A 12,403-nucleotide genomic window follows, 5' to 3' on the forward strand; every position below is an offset into this window, starting at 1 on the left:
CATTGTTTAGAAATTTATTAGCAATTTTTTAAAATAACATCATTCCTTAGATAAAAATGCAATCTTACAGGAATATACATTTGTCCCACACAGAGATGACCCTATCGCTCACTTGTGGGCCATTCGCTCTAACTTTTCGTCGTTGATTTTTAAAACGTGCGAGAGGGCAAGCCGGACTCTGGCACCGATGACAGGCGTACACTTACAGTTACAAACTGTACAGCATTATTTACAAAAGCATTTCTGTGGTTTCATGAAACCTGGGTATAAAATTGTGGGATGTGGTAAAGAACTAGTACTGGGAAGGGCTTCAGTGAAGATGGTAGGGACATCTGGGGTGGAGAGAAATGTGGGAGAGGAGACTTACATCTGGGGTGGCATACACCTAGGACAGTTCATTTAACACACTGGGCAATTAAAATGAAGGCAAAACACTTTACATTTGTCAACATTTATAGCTGATGGTCTGAGCAGGAAATGATCAAGTGCTGAACCTGAGAGATGCTGAGCAACCAAATCTTCCACGGAAGCAAATGGGAAATACATGTGCTTAGCACCTTGCAGGATCAGTCCCCAAATTAATCAGATGCAGGCAAGAAAATACCCACCTCTGCCTTGTAAAGTCCTGATCTTGCAGTCTTTAATCAATGAAGTCAAGGGGAGTTTATCCTGAGTAAGTACTACAGGATCAGGCCCTAAACTATGTTTTCGCCTCTGGAACTGAGCTGGATTCCAGCCACTTCCAGCCAGATTTCACCCCCAAAATGGCTTTTCCCTTGTTGCCATGTGTCACTCATTTGGAGGGAGACTCCCTCATTTTGAATTCATTTGTTAAGGCAGTTTTAAAAGTATCTCTCTTGAGCGATGAAGCAGTTTGTAATGTGATATTCAAAATCTCACTTTTAGTTATTTGAGATCTTCCCCCATTCAAATGGTCATAGCTGGACTGGACACCCCTGCATCTGTCAATTCCATGAGCGGTCATGGCATGAGAGGTTTTAAGGAGTACTGAAAACTAGTCTAACTGACTGAGCCAGGAGCAAACTGGCCCCGGATTCTCTCTGGGAAATAGATTACATTTTGCCTGGCTGGACAACAATTCAGGACATCCATCATATGGATGAGAAGACTAGTGGCAGGTAGGCTCTGTACTAAGTAGGGGAAGATGGTTGGGAAGGTTACTGCATAGGAAGGAGGTTGTTTGAAGGTTGGGGGGCATCTGCTCTAGGAAGGCGGCATGTCTGTGCGTGTAGCATAGCATTTGGCCTATGACCCAGCCAGTTTGCTCCTGGACCAAGTGAAAGCAGTGGCTGGAGAATGTGATGGACTTCAATGAAAGCAGGTTGTCTGAATGAGATGGAATAAAGAAACAACAGTTTGAGAATGTGATGAGATTGTGAGCTATTGATTTTTGCCTCCTGTGAAGTCATTCATAATGCTGAAGTAGATAAATGCCTACAGCAGTTTGCTTATTGAAGATGCATTTTTTGGGGTAGCCCTTTAGACAGTACTGCTCACTTCTAAAGAGGGGCTGTTCTTTATGCTCGTCTTAAGCAAAGTCTCTACAAGGTGGGGAGAATAGGGGCTTTGAACAGGACGCTGATTTTAATATCAGGAGAGACTTTCATCCCAGTGTGATACCACAGACCTCTTTATATTAAGTTAGAGACCTGTCTGGTTTTAGTGGTGCACCACGCACTTCATTGCTCTGCAGCCCTTCTCAGCGGCCCCCATGTCAGGCCTGCTGGAGCAGGGAGGCCACACGGCTTTTACTGTGAGATCCTGAGAAACAAAGCGGCAGCAGAGGGTCTCTCTTGGGACTGAACTTCTGATAAGAACCGTTTTGATCCCTGGGCTGCTAAATTAATTCCTATTTTTAATTAATCTTATGAAGCCAACTAAAATCAGATATTAAAATAAAAATGAAAAACCTAGACAGCTCTGGTTTATGCAAAATTTATAGTCGGGCTCCTTCAGGGAAGAAAATAAAGGAAGGAAAAAATAAATTTTCTGGGCCTGATTCTGATTTCACACCGGGGTGATATCAGTATTGCCTCATTAGCTTCAAATGAATTATACCTGGTTTAGACTGGCATTAGTGAGAAGTGATTTAGATCTTTTGCCTGGACTTTCTTTATATTTTCTTTATATGCACTACAATCTTGATTATCTGAACCTATCAAAACGCACAACTATCTGAAGTAGATGCAGGTTCTCTGGTAGATGTTAATTACTTTAAAATCCCTTGATTTCCGAACTTCTTACTCAGTGTCCCACATGACACTTGGACAGTCAAGGCTGTATTGTGGATATATATTATATTATTCAGTTCTGTCCAAAGTGGCTGCTTCATTCATTCTGTGGTTTGCTGATTAGTTTTTTCATCTGTATGTAAGAAGCAAGAGGCCTCCAACTGCATGTAAAAAGCATGTTAGCAACCTGACTGGCTTGTGAGTCTATCACCTTGTGGGATTGTGTCTGTGTGCAAACATGCATACATTTCACACAGCAATCTGAAACTAGCAGTCAGAAAAGACACAGGAGCCTGGCTGAGACCCATACAACTGTTATATTGGCATCAGTCTAAAGAAAGCAATGATACATTGCTTTGAAAATTATCAAGAAATGTAAAAAAAATGCATTTGCCCTTTTTTTGTTGTTGTTGTCGTAGTCATCGAGGGGGCAGGGTTTTGAGTCAGAAAACAAAGCAGAAATAGATGTGATTCTGTACATGGCGCTCCTTCAGCTGTCCCTTGAGACTGGGGTGCGGTCAGGCAGGGGAATCAAACAGTTGAACCCCTCACAGTAGCAGCAGCATCTACATCATCATCATTCATATGTCCAGCTGAAGAGGCAGATGATGCAGAAAAGGTCCGTGGATAAGGAAACTCCAGCTCTGGATCATCAGTCCCACTTTTTCCATCCTGTCAGCCACACAGAATAAGGAAGAAAAAAGAAATGCATCCAGTGTGACTGGCCTGGTGCTGCCTGGAGTAATGACCAGGGGTGATAAGAGAGCAGTTTTGTTGTTTTTTTAAGAAATGTCTTTAGTCTGCAGTGTACTGTTAACAAGCTGCAGATCAACCACACTCAAATGATGAAGACTATTTCCTCCTTTCTTTTTCCTTACACAAAACTCCTCAATCATTCACTTCTTCAGTGTTTCCACTCACAGTGCAGTGATTGTACCTGACACTTGCTCCAAATCACAGGGAAAGGAAAGACACTCCAGGGAACTAAACCTGCTCTCTCCTCCCCACCATGGCCCAGACCCTGCTCCTCTTGATGGAGGCAGTAGCTCTTTGCTCAGACCTATTGCACTCTGTATGTCAGAAAGTACCTAAATGAAATGCCATCTTCCAAAGAGAGTGAAATTAGCACAGCTGGCATCAGCAAGTTCTGATTTTAGTACCACTCTCCAATTATAAATATCATCTTCATCTGCATTGTCCTCTCTGTACAAGGATTTAAATCAGGAGGATGTAGAGGACTGTTCAGTAGAGAGATGGGGGTTTCTCCAGTCCTCTGCAGGGTGTGATCACTGAGGGAATAGCAGTTTTCACAGAAGGATGTACATGATGTAAGCTTCTTCCTCTAGCCTGAGGCCAAATTCGAAGAGGAAATGAGCACTTGCTGAGCACCCAGAGCTCCCACTGACTTCAGTAAAGACTACTACAGATTAATAGCTTGTTTTTCAGAGGTGATGAGCACCAATAACTCCCACTAAATTTGCATCAAAGGAACTATTCAGTAAAAAAGAATGAGTTAGGGAGACGCTACCACCTGACTCCCTCTCAGAAATAGGTGACTAGGAGTGGGGGTACTTCATTTTCAATAGCACTGGACCTATGCATCACAGCACTAAAAATGGAGAACCTTCAAAAGGTTTGGAGGTTTGATTTGGATCAGATAAGTAAAATCCCGAATCCACATGCAAGTCATAGGCAAAACTCCATGAGCGTTTGTCTCCGTAAAGAACCAGTAAAAATGCTCCGTACTGGGCTGATTGATGTCTATGCATAATTTTGCCTAGGTAAGTCTTGAGTAAGGATTTCAAGACTTTGACCCCCGCCTCCCCCCATGCGTAGCTAAACTGCTGCAAGCTTCTTTGGTTCAATAACTAGGCTGAAAATCTTGTGAGAAGAGGCTTTGCCTTGTAAAATATCCAGGACATATTGAAGTGCTGTTGGCCACTTTATAATACCACTGGGAATACAATACCACCAAATATATCCCTTTGTTATTTCTCCTTTAGGCCCCATTCAAAAGCAGGAAAGTACAGATGTGCATGAAACTATAAACAATATACATAATATACTTAACATTTTCAGATCTCAGAATAAGCTCAAGTTTTGGATGAAAGTTTGGTTCTGATTTTCCTGAGTCAGATCAGTCTTCTTTATTCAGTACTGATCTGCAACTCTGGGATCCATCTGGAAAATGGAGCAAAACTTGTGAGTTTTAGATAAAGACAGCCAAGATTCCAAATGAAGACTCCATTTCCAAGGAAAACCCAGCAAATTGCATAAGATCTACAATTCTCTTCTGGTTTGTCACTAGTAAGAGACAAGTGCCAGGCGGAGGAGGGAGAAGAGGAAGTTCAGAGTGAATAACAAGATTGGGCGGGAGACATAGTGCCATTGACTTCAGTGGAGTTATGCCAGATTTAAAGCAGTATGACTGAGGCCCAGAACCTGGCCCATAAACTCAGGTATGAAGAGAATGATGAGATTGCACACTGGAGTGCAAAATATGGGCTCATGTCACTAACCCTCAGTGTCTCCAGCTGAGAGCAGTACCAGAGCAATTCTCTTGAGTAACAACTCAGAACTCTTCACCTCACTTACTCTGGAATATCAGTTAAGGGCAGAGCTAGATTATTTTCCCTAGCTAATAACTCTGCCTCTCACATTTGCCTGTCATGTACCCCAGGAAACTCTATTACTGATGAGAGTTAGAGATTCAGTGAAAGAAATATGAAATTACCTATTACAATTCCATCCCCCCAGAGTTGCTGGTGCCAGCTGAGTTCCTAGAAATCTTATCCGATCTGCTTGGCATATGGATTTTGCCACCCTAGTGAGAAGAAATATTGAGAAAATCTGAGCACAGGGAAGAGGATGAAGACTGGATAAAATGTCCTGGTTTCAGGAAGCAAGATAGTCTATTCAGAAATTAATTGTGCATGTTTAAGGGAGTGAGGAAAAAGGAAAGTGAACACAAGATATGCAAAATCAGTAACGTTCAACCTGTCAGTGGATTGCAGACTAGTTACTTACACTAGGTACACTTTGTTCATTGTACAAATTAAAAAATGAAAAAAAATATTTAGTACCCATTTCCCCAACCACACGTAGAAAAGCACTTAAAAGTTCAAAGGTAAAGCTTGGCACACTCCAAATACGAAATGATTTACTTTACATGCAGCAAAATATACAAGAAGTGATCTTTTAAAACAAACTTAATTCAATTCATTATATTCGCTTGGCACAATTGCAATTCATTTTAAAAAAATATTTGAAAAATACTGAAACTGACCTGAATTCAAGTATTACGGTTTCTTCAACAGAAACATTATCAATGCAATAAAACATCACACGGAATATATCGAAGCATAACTCCTTCTCACTTTTGTTTGTTTTTCCCCTTAATTTTGTTTCTATACAGTTTTAATGCCAACACAACTCACAATTGTATTTTAAAATTAATATTATTGCATTGTTTTTGCATATCTTGTGGAACAGAAAATGCAAAGAGTTACTGATTCCCCTTTGAAAAGCAGAGACAGTGGTTTGTTTTTGCATTCAAATGGCCCCAGATACAGATCTCCTGAAGGTAAAACCAGGAAGTGGAGAACTGTATGCACTCATACACACACACGCTCACTCAGGGCCGCTCACATACTCACTCACAAAAATACCTAGCACTAAAAAGAATCCAAATCAATCACTCAAATGTGCAAGACTATATCAAGTGCATTGCCTACTATCTTTAAATTATAAAACAACAACAAAAAAAGGAGATTTCAATTACTATCAAATTAAATTACAAATTCTTGGTGTACATAATGGTTGATAAAACTCTTCTATCATTATAGCTTCTACCGAATTTCAATGGAGAAAAAATAGTTTAAATAATACAATGTAACCAAACCAATTTAACATTTGCAAAGGTGAAGACAAAACAAAACAAAAAGGGTAGGTGGTTACAAAACTTTGTAAACGCTCCTTTCTCCCCTCTCCCTCCAAAACAAAACAAAAATATTCAAAATAAAAATTGGAACATGCTTTCAAGAAAATATCAAACTGCAAAAATAAGGAGAGATCTACATAAGCCCATCACCACCTCACTTAGAAAAGGGCTGGTTGCCTCAGCTCTGCTTGACAGAGCTTGCTACCTGCTCTCTGACTGGTTGGCACAGCTGGCTGTCTGAGCTCTGATTGGTTGGCAGACATGGCTACCTGAGCTCTGATTGGTTGGCAGAGACCACTGCCTGGGAGTCTCTGCATTTTCTGTCAACAAGCCTTCCTGCAGTGTCGCCATTTGCCTCTCATGTCCCCTAAGGCTTCTTCTGCTTCCTCCTCCCCAACAAGGTACTGGAATCCACAGGAGAAGAAGTCCATCATTCTATTCCAAATCAAAAGGGCCTTGGCTTTATGGAGACGGTGAGGCTCATACAGAATATGTGCAAAATGATTTTTACAAGCAAAGTTGAAAGACACCCGTTTGATGCAGGGTCCTTTTGGCGAGGGCCATCCACAGGAAGCTGAGGTTCTCCTTTGCATTCAGGAAGCAGCCGTCGTTCCTTGTGCAGCGACTGAGAACAAGCAGGAGCTGGCTCTCCTCCACCACCTCTTCCTCCTCCTCATGGACACATGCTGGGGTTGTATTCGCTCCTGAAAAGCTCTCTTACACCACCCAACTCTGCGGCTCGTCCCAACAGAAATGAATGAAGAACGCTGTTCCGGTTACTCCAGGTCACGAGAACAGTGAGGCACTTCTGAAACAAACCCATTAGGAACATTGAAACAAATAAAAAACCAGCATCGCTTCAGCCCTGGCAACTACAGGCTGCTGACATAAATCCTGCTGTCCTGGAGCTCCTCCTGACTTTTTCTACAATCCGGGTTCTGCACCTCTTCCTCTTCCTCTCCTGCACTGTCCTGCCCTGGGTCCCTGCAGTTAACAAAAGGCAAGAGGTTGCCATTGGGGCTCTGCTTGCTGTTACCGTTGAGTATGTTGTCTGCTGCATTTTCCATCTCTTCTATTGTCATGTCACAGGCATCTGCTAGCTCTTGGGTTGTGACCTCAATGAACTTTGGATCTTGAGCAAACTGCATCAGTCCTTCTGAAATCAAGACCTTCAAAAGCAAGCGGGAAACCAGAGACAGAACACAAAGATAAAAATTAGCACTAGCATCATCAGTCCCATCACCCTTCCATCCACCATCCCAGCTCCTGTCTGGCCATTCCCTTTTCCCAACCAAACCTCTCTCTCCTCCTACTCATGCCACCAAGCACTGACTGGAAATGGCTACCAAAGCCCAGCACTGCTGTCTGCACTACTAATACCTATCCTCTTAGAGCAGCCCTAAAGATGACTCATTTCTAGTTGCTGCTGCAGTCATTCCCAGGCCTCTGTGACTTTGTCGACTTACCGCTTCGACAAGGCTGCCAGCGCTGCCGTGGAACTGCCTGCTGCTCCCCCCAGTCTGGCTCGGGACGGTGAGGGAGACTGGCCTGGCTCTCCGAGGGCTTCTGCAGCTGGTGCTGTCAGAGTACCAGGAGCTGCAGTGTATTGATGGGAAGCTACTGTTGAGTTTCTCACCGGACTCCACTCCATCAAGCCGTAAAGTCGGGATGGTCTTCTGTGGCCAGCCACGGCTACAGGGCATGGCAGGGGGCGTGGCACACAACCGGGGGGAGAACGTTGTTGGGGAATGGCTTCTCTGGAGCAGGGGACTCAGCCCTGCCACTGCTAGTGCCTTCAGACAGAGAGAGAAAGAATGCAGTACTAGCCCGCTCTTAGAAGCACGACTCGAATGACTAGGCAGTGAGGGACGAGTACAAGGATGGCTTGAATGGGTTTATGCTAATTGGGAACTTAGATGGATTGACCTCTATGAAACACAGCTGTGGGTAATAAAACACTGTTCTGTTTTCTGCTGACCCATTTTGTAATTATTACCAAGATTCCGTTAAAAATGGCTTATTTTGTTCTGGTGAAATGTGCCAGATCAAAAGCTCTAAAGACTGACATCCTCTGTCCATGGAACAGGTACAGCATAGTTAGCAGCAGTGCAAACTTCCCCCACACAACCCTGCCAGAATGCCTTCATTCTTGTACCGGAGGGACCACCACTTCTGACGTAGGGTGACAGGGTAGTTCATTTTCCACATCCTTCAAATCTTTGACCCTTCTTCTGATCCCACTAACAACATCATGTACTGCTAATTGTGGTGATGTGTTTTGGTGATATCTATTCTAGAAACTGGACTGAGACTATCAACTCATTTCATTTAGGTCTCCAGTGACACTAAGGCCATGTCTGGACTTACAAGCTTACAGTGGCACAGCTGTACGGATACAGCCGTGTTGCTGTAAGAGCGCTCGTGTGGCCGCGTTATGCCGATGGGAGAGAGCTCTCCCATAATAAAACCAGCTCAATGAGCAGCGGTAGCTATGTTGGCGAGAGAGCGTCTCTCATCAGCATAGCGCTGTGCACGTGAAGTGCTTACGCCGGCAACAAGTACGTTGCTTGGGGTGGTGTGGGGTGTGTTTTTTCACACCTCTGAGCAGCAAAAGGTTTGCTGACATAAGTTCTAGTAAAGACCCAGCCTTAGTTGGTAATAACTTTCAGTTAGTACCAACCTGCACTGGATTTTATGTAGTGATCTATTTGTGAAAAGATCAATATCCATTACTAGTCTCCTGAGCCACCCAGTTCCTCAAAAGAATTAAATACATAATTGATGAGTCATGTAGTACCTTTTAACTAAATAAGTGATTCAAAGAAATCCCTCTTTCCATAGGGCCAGAGTCTGATACTTTTACTCACCTTGAATGGTACCTTATTCCACAAGTCAATAGGACAACTCATAGAGTAAGGTACTACTCAGTGTGAGTAAGGGAATCAGAAGCCAGCTGACAGAAAATAAAAAGGTGTGATTTTGTATTATCTGTAAGCAGAAAGTTCCCTCATTAACTTTCCAGCCCTCCTCCCACTGAAATCAATGGCAACTGACTTTAACACAAACAGGAATGGTTTCTAACTATGCTATGCTGATGATTTCAGACAAAGAAATGGGATAACAGAAGACTCTTCTATTAGTGCCATGGGTCAGTTACCCAAACATTTTTCATAAAGGGGGAGATTTTTAAAGGCACAAAAGGCAGCTCCTATTGCCCAGCTCCTATTAATTCTCAGTATAAAATGGGCACCTAACTGGTCTTTGGGCCTTTTGAATATCTCCCCCTAAAGGCCTGAACCTGCAGTCTCTGTCTCATAAGCAGCACCATTACATTGAACAGGCTGCAGGATGGGCCCTACATTGGTTAGAAGCACAACTGAACTGATTCTTCAGCCTGTTGTAGAAATATAATCAGGGATCATACACTGATATATGCAGCAAGCTGTGTTTCCAACCAGTACAATACTGACAATGTTCCAGGAGTGTCTGAAGGGCCATAGCAAGGTATATATGTGTATATCCTTCACATATCAATATGTGTGAGCCTTTCCTATGAATAACTCTTCAAGTATTCACAATGAGAAGACTCCTACAGTGTTTAATATCTAAAGGGAAATTAACAGATTGTTTACAATGGACAGTGCACATCTTAATTTCACCCACTGAAAGGGAGCAGCAATCAATATTACCAAACCCAAAAGACCATATTCTGATAGTGTAGTGGAGCTTTCTTGTAGCATTAACATTTTTTACACTAGAGGGAATGTTGATGGGGTGGAACACTGGATGGTTTTTCTGTCGCAGCACCATGAGTTCCTGACAGTGAAAGAAATGAAGGACATGCTTCCCCAATACAGTCTTCCACAAGGCCTTCCTGCATTGAACTGTTGATCTGTGTACTGGATTGAGTGAATCAGACTGAAAGCTCCTTGAAGCAGGGACTTTACCCTCTTATGTGCTTTTTAAGAATCATGTATACTAATACCACTCTACAGATAATAAGAGCACCCCAGAAATGTGCAGTTAACTAAGGGAACATCAAGTGTTCCAAGGCTGGTAGTGCCATACGAAAACTGTTTCTGCAACAGTTTATAATATTATAGCAGGGGGCGGCAACCTTTGAGAAGTGGCGTGCCAAGTCTTCATTAGTTTAAGGTTTCGTGTGCCAGTAGTAAATTTTACATTTACAGGGGCCCCCCGACGGAACCCCAGACTGGCAGCGGGCTGAGCGGGCCGACGGCCAGGACCCTGGCTAGCAGGGGGCCGGGCGGTTGGAACCCCAGACCAATAGCGAGGTGAGTGGGGCTGGCGACTGGTATCCCAGGCTGGCAGCAGGCTCAGCGGGGCCGATGGCTGGGACCCCAGCTGGCAAGGGGCCGGCAGCCGGAACCCCAGACAGTCAGCAGGCTGAATGGGGTGGCGGACAGAACCCCAGACCGGCAGCGGTTCCTGCCAGCCGGCCACCGGCCCCACTCAGCCCGCTGCCGGCCTGGGGTTCCGTTCACCCAGGCAGGCAGTGGGGTGAGTGGGGCTGGTGGCCGGGACCCCAGTTGGCAGCAGCGTGCTAATAAAAATCGACTTGCATGCCGCCTTTGGCACATGTGCCGCAGGTTGCCCCCTGTATTATAGTGTCAGACAAGGAAAGACAGTTTAGCATCAAACAAAGGACAGGTATTCTCTTCTGACTTGACAGCTGATTAATCATCCAGATATGTCCAGGTAGAAAGCACTAAGTTGATGTATGTCTCTGTCATGGTTTTGAAGAAACTGACTAGTTTCATGTAATCAGTTTACTTTTCAAAAATAATCAGGGTAACTGATTAGTGGAGGTGGTCCCTCTCCATTTACTCATGTTAATAGTTCCATCAAAGTCAGTGGAGTTACAGTAGGGATGGATTTGGCTAACTATTTGTACCATGAGATGTTAGCTAGGTTTTTGTTTTTTCCCCTTCGTGTAAGTCAGGTATTGATTGATGTTGCCAACTTTGAAGAGCATATTCCTGCAGCTTTGTTCTGGGAGTTACGAAAATCCTGAAACTAGGAGCTGACAGGAGCAAAAAAAATAATTTCTAACAACAGCATCTTTGATATTTGCAGAAAACAGTCCTAAATGGTCTCAGAAAGGTTGGCTAGTGGTGCCATTGGTAAGCACTGCAAATGTTAAATGTCCAGCTGGGTTGGTGGGCCGCAGCTTAGTAATTAAATCTTACCTGATGGTGTACCAGATGCAATGGCAGAACTGTCTTCTGTGTGACATCTACACCTTGGTTTTTCTGTCTCTTCAGACACTCTAAGTGAAAAGATGCTCTTCGACCTGCAATGCCAATGGCACAGAACTGTGATCATCATTCACACCACATTACAGAGACTCTCTGACCTGAGCTTGAGATCAGTGTAATACCTCTGGAGGTGTAGAGGAAAAATCCCCATTATAGGCCCTGTCCACTTTACCTTGATACCTTGCACCTTGCTAGAGCAACTGTATTTGAAAAAGTTTGTCAAGCACCATAAAGTCTGACCAACAGCTGTGTTCCAAGACAGCTGAAAACTAGCACATATTCTGGACAGGGATTATTTTTTTTTAACAATAGTGCTAGTAGAAACTGTGCTACTGATGATCCTCCTAGGTATGCTAGAAGAAGATTTCTGAATGATGTGGCAAAATGAGTTGTAACGATGTTAGATGAGGAAATGAACCATGTTACAACAATGTAAAGATTCACTGATGTGAAGGGGCTGGTACCTCTGTGAAACTGCATGGTCAAAGGAGCGCTCTTGACTTTAGTCTGCAAATCGTAACACTTGAAAAGTTTCAATTAAAGCAGACACCAGATTCTCAGTGTATTTGCTTGTACTGAAATTCATCATTTTTCTTTTGCAAGAGAGGAAAGAAGAACATTTTCTTTCTCCCAGTTCAATATTTAAAGAAAATACCACCACATACTAATTCACTCCATCTGCTGGCTCTATGAGGAGGTTCTTTTGGGCCCAAAGCGCTCTGGTAAGTTCCCCTAGTTCACATGCAGACTTAATCAACCAGTTCACATAGATGCATGCCATCCAGAGAACCATAGACTTATACACTGACTGAGCTGTATATAAGCAATGGAGATGCCTGCTGGTAAAACATGTGCATTGTCAAGATCTTATCCTGCACTCTGTGTCTCATGTTCTTCCTGGGAACCAAAGTGCACATCAAAACCTGAGGCCA

At 43.4% G+C, this 12,403-nt stretch overlaps 1 protein-coding gene across 2 annotated transcripts in view; it reads right to left on the reverse strand.

Annotated features, from left to right (window-relative positions):
• The window catches only part of CACNA1C (calcium voltage-gated channel subunit alpha1 C), a 708,026-nt gene continuing 695,623 nt past the window's right edge, over positions 1-12,403 (reverse strand). For both annotated transcript variants that reach the window (XM_043540183.1, XM_043540181.1), the window contains exons 47-49: positions 11,403-11,506; positions 7,659-7,985; positions 1-7,361 (exon numbers count right to left, since the gene is read on the reverse strand). In XM_043540183.1, the coding sequence (XP_043396118.1) occupies positions 7,065-7,361; positions 7,659-7,985; positions 11,403-11,506 (728 nt within the window). In that variant the 3' untranslated portion in view covers positions 1-7,064. The remainder of the gene's footprint in view (positions 7,362-7,658; positions 7,986-11,402; positions 11,507-12,403) is intronic.

The sequence above is a fragment of the Chelonia mydas genome, chromosome 1 (assembly GCF_015237465.2).
Source record: "Chelonia mydas isolate rCheMyd1 chromosome 1, rCheMyd1.pri.v2, whole genome shotgun sequence".
Taxonomy (NCBI): Eukaryota; Metazoa; Chordata; order Testudines; family Cheloniidae; genus Chelonia; species Chelonia mydas.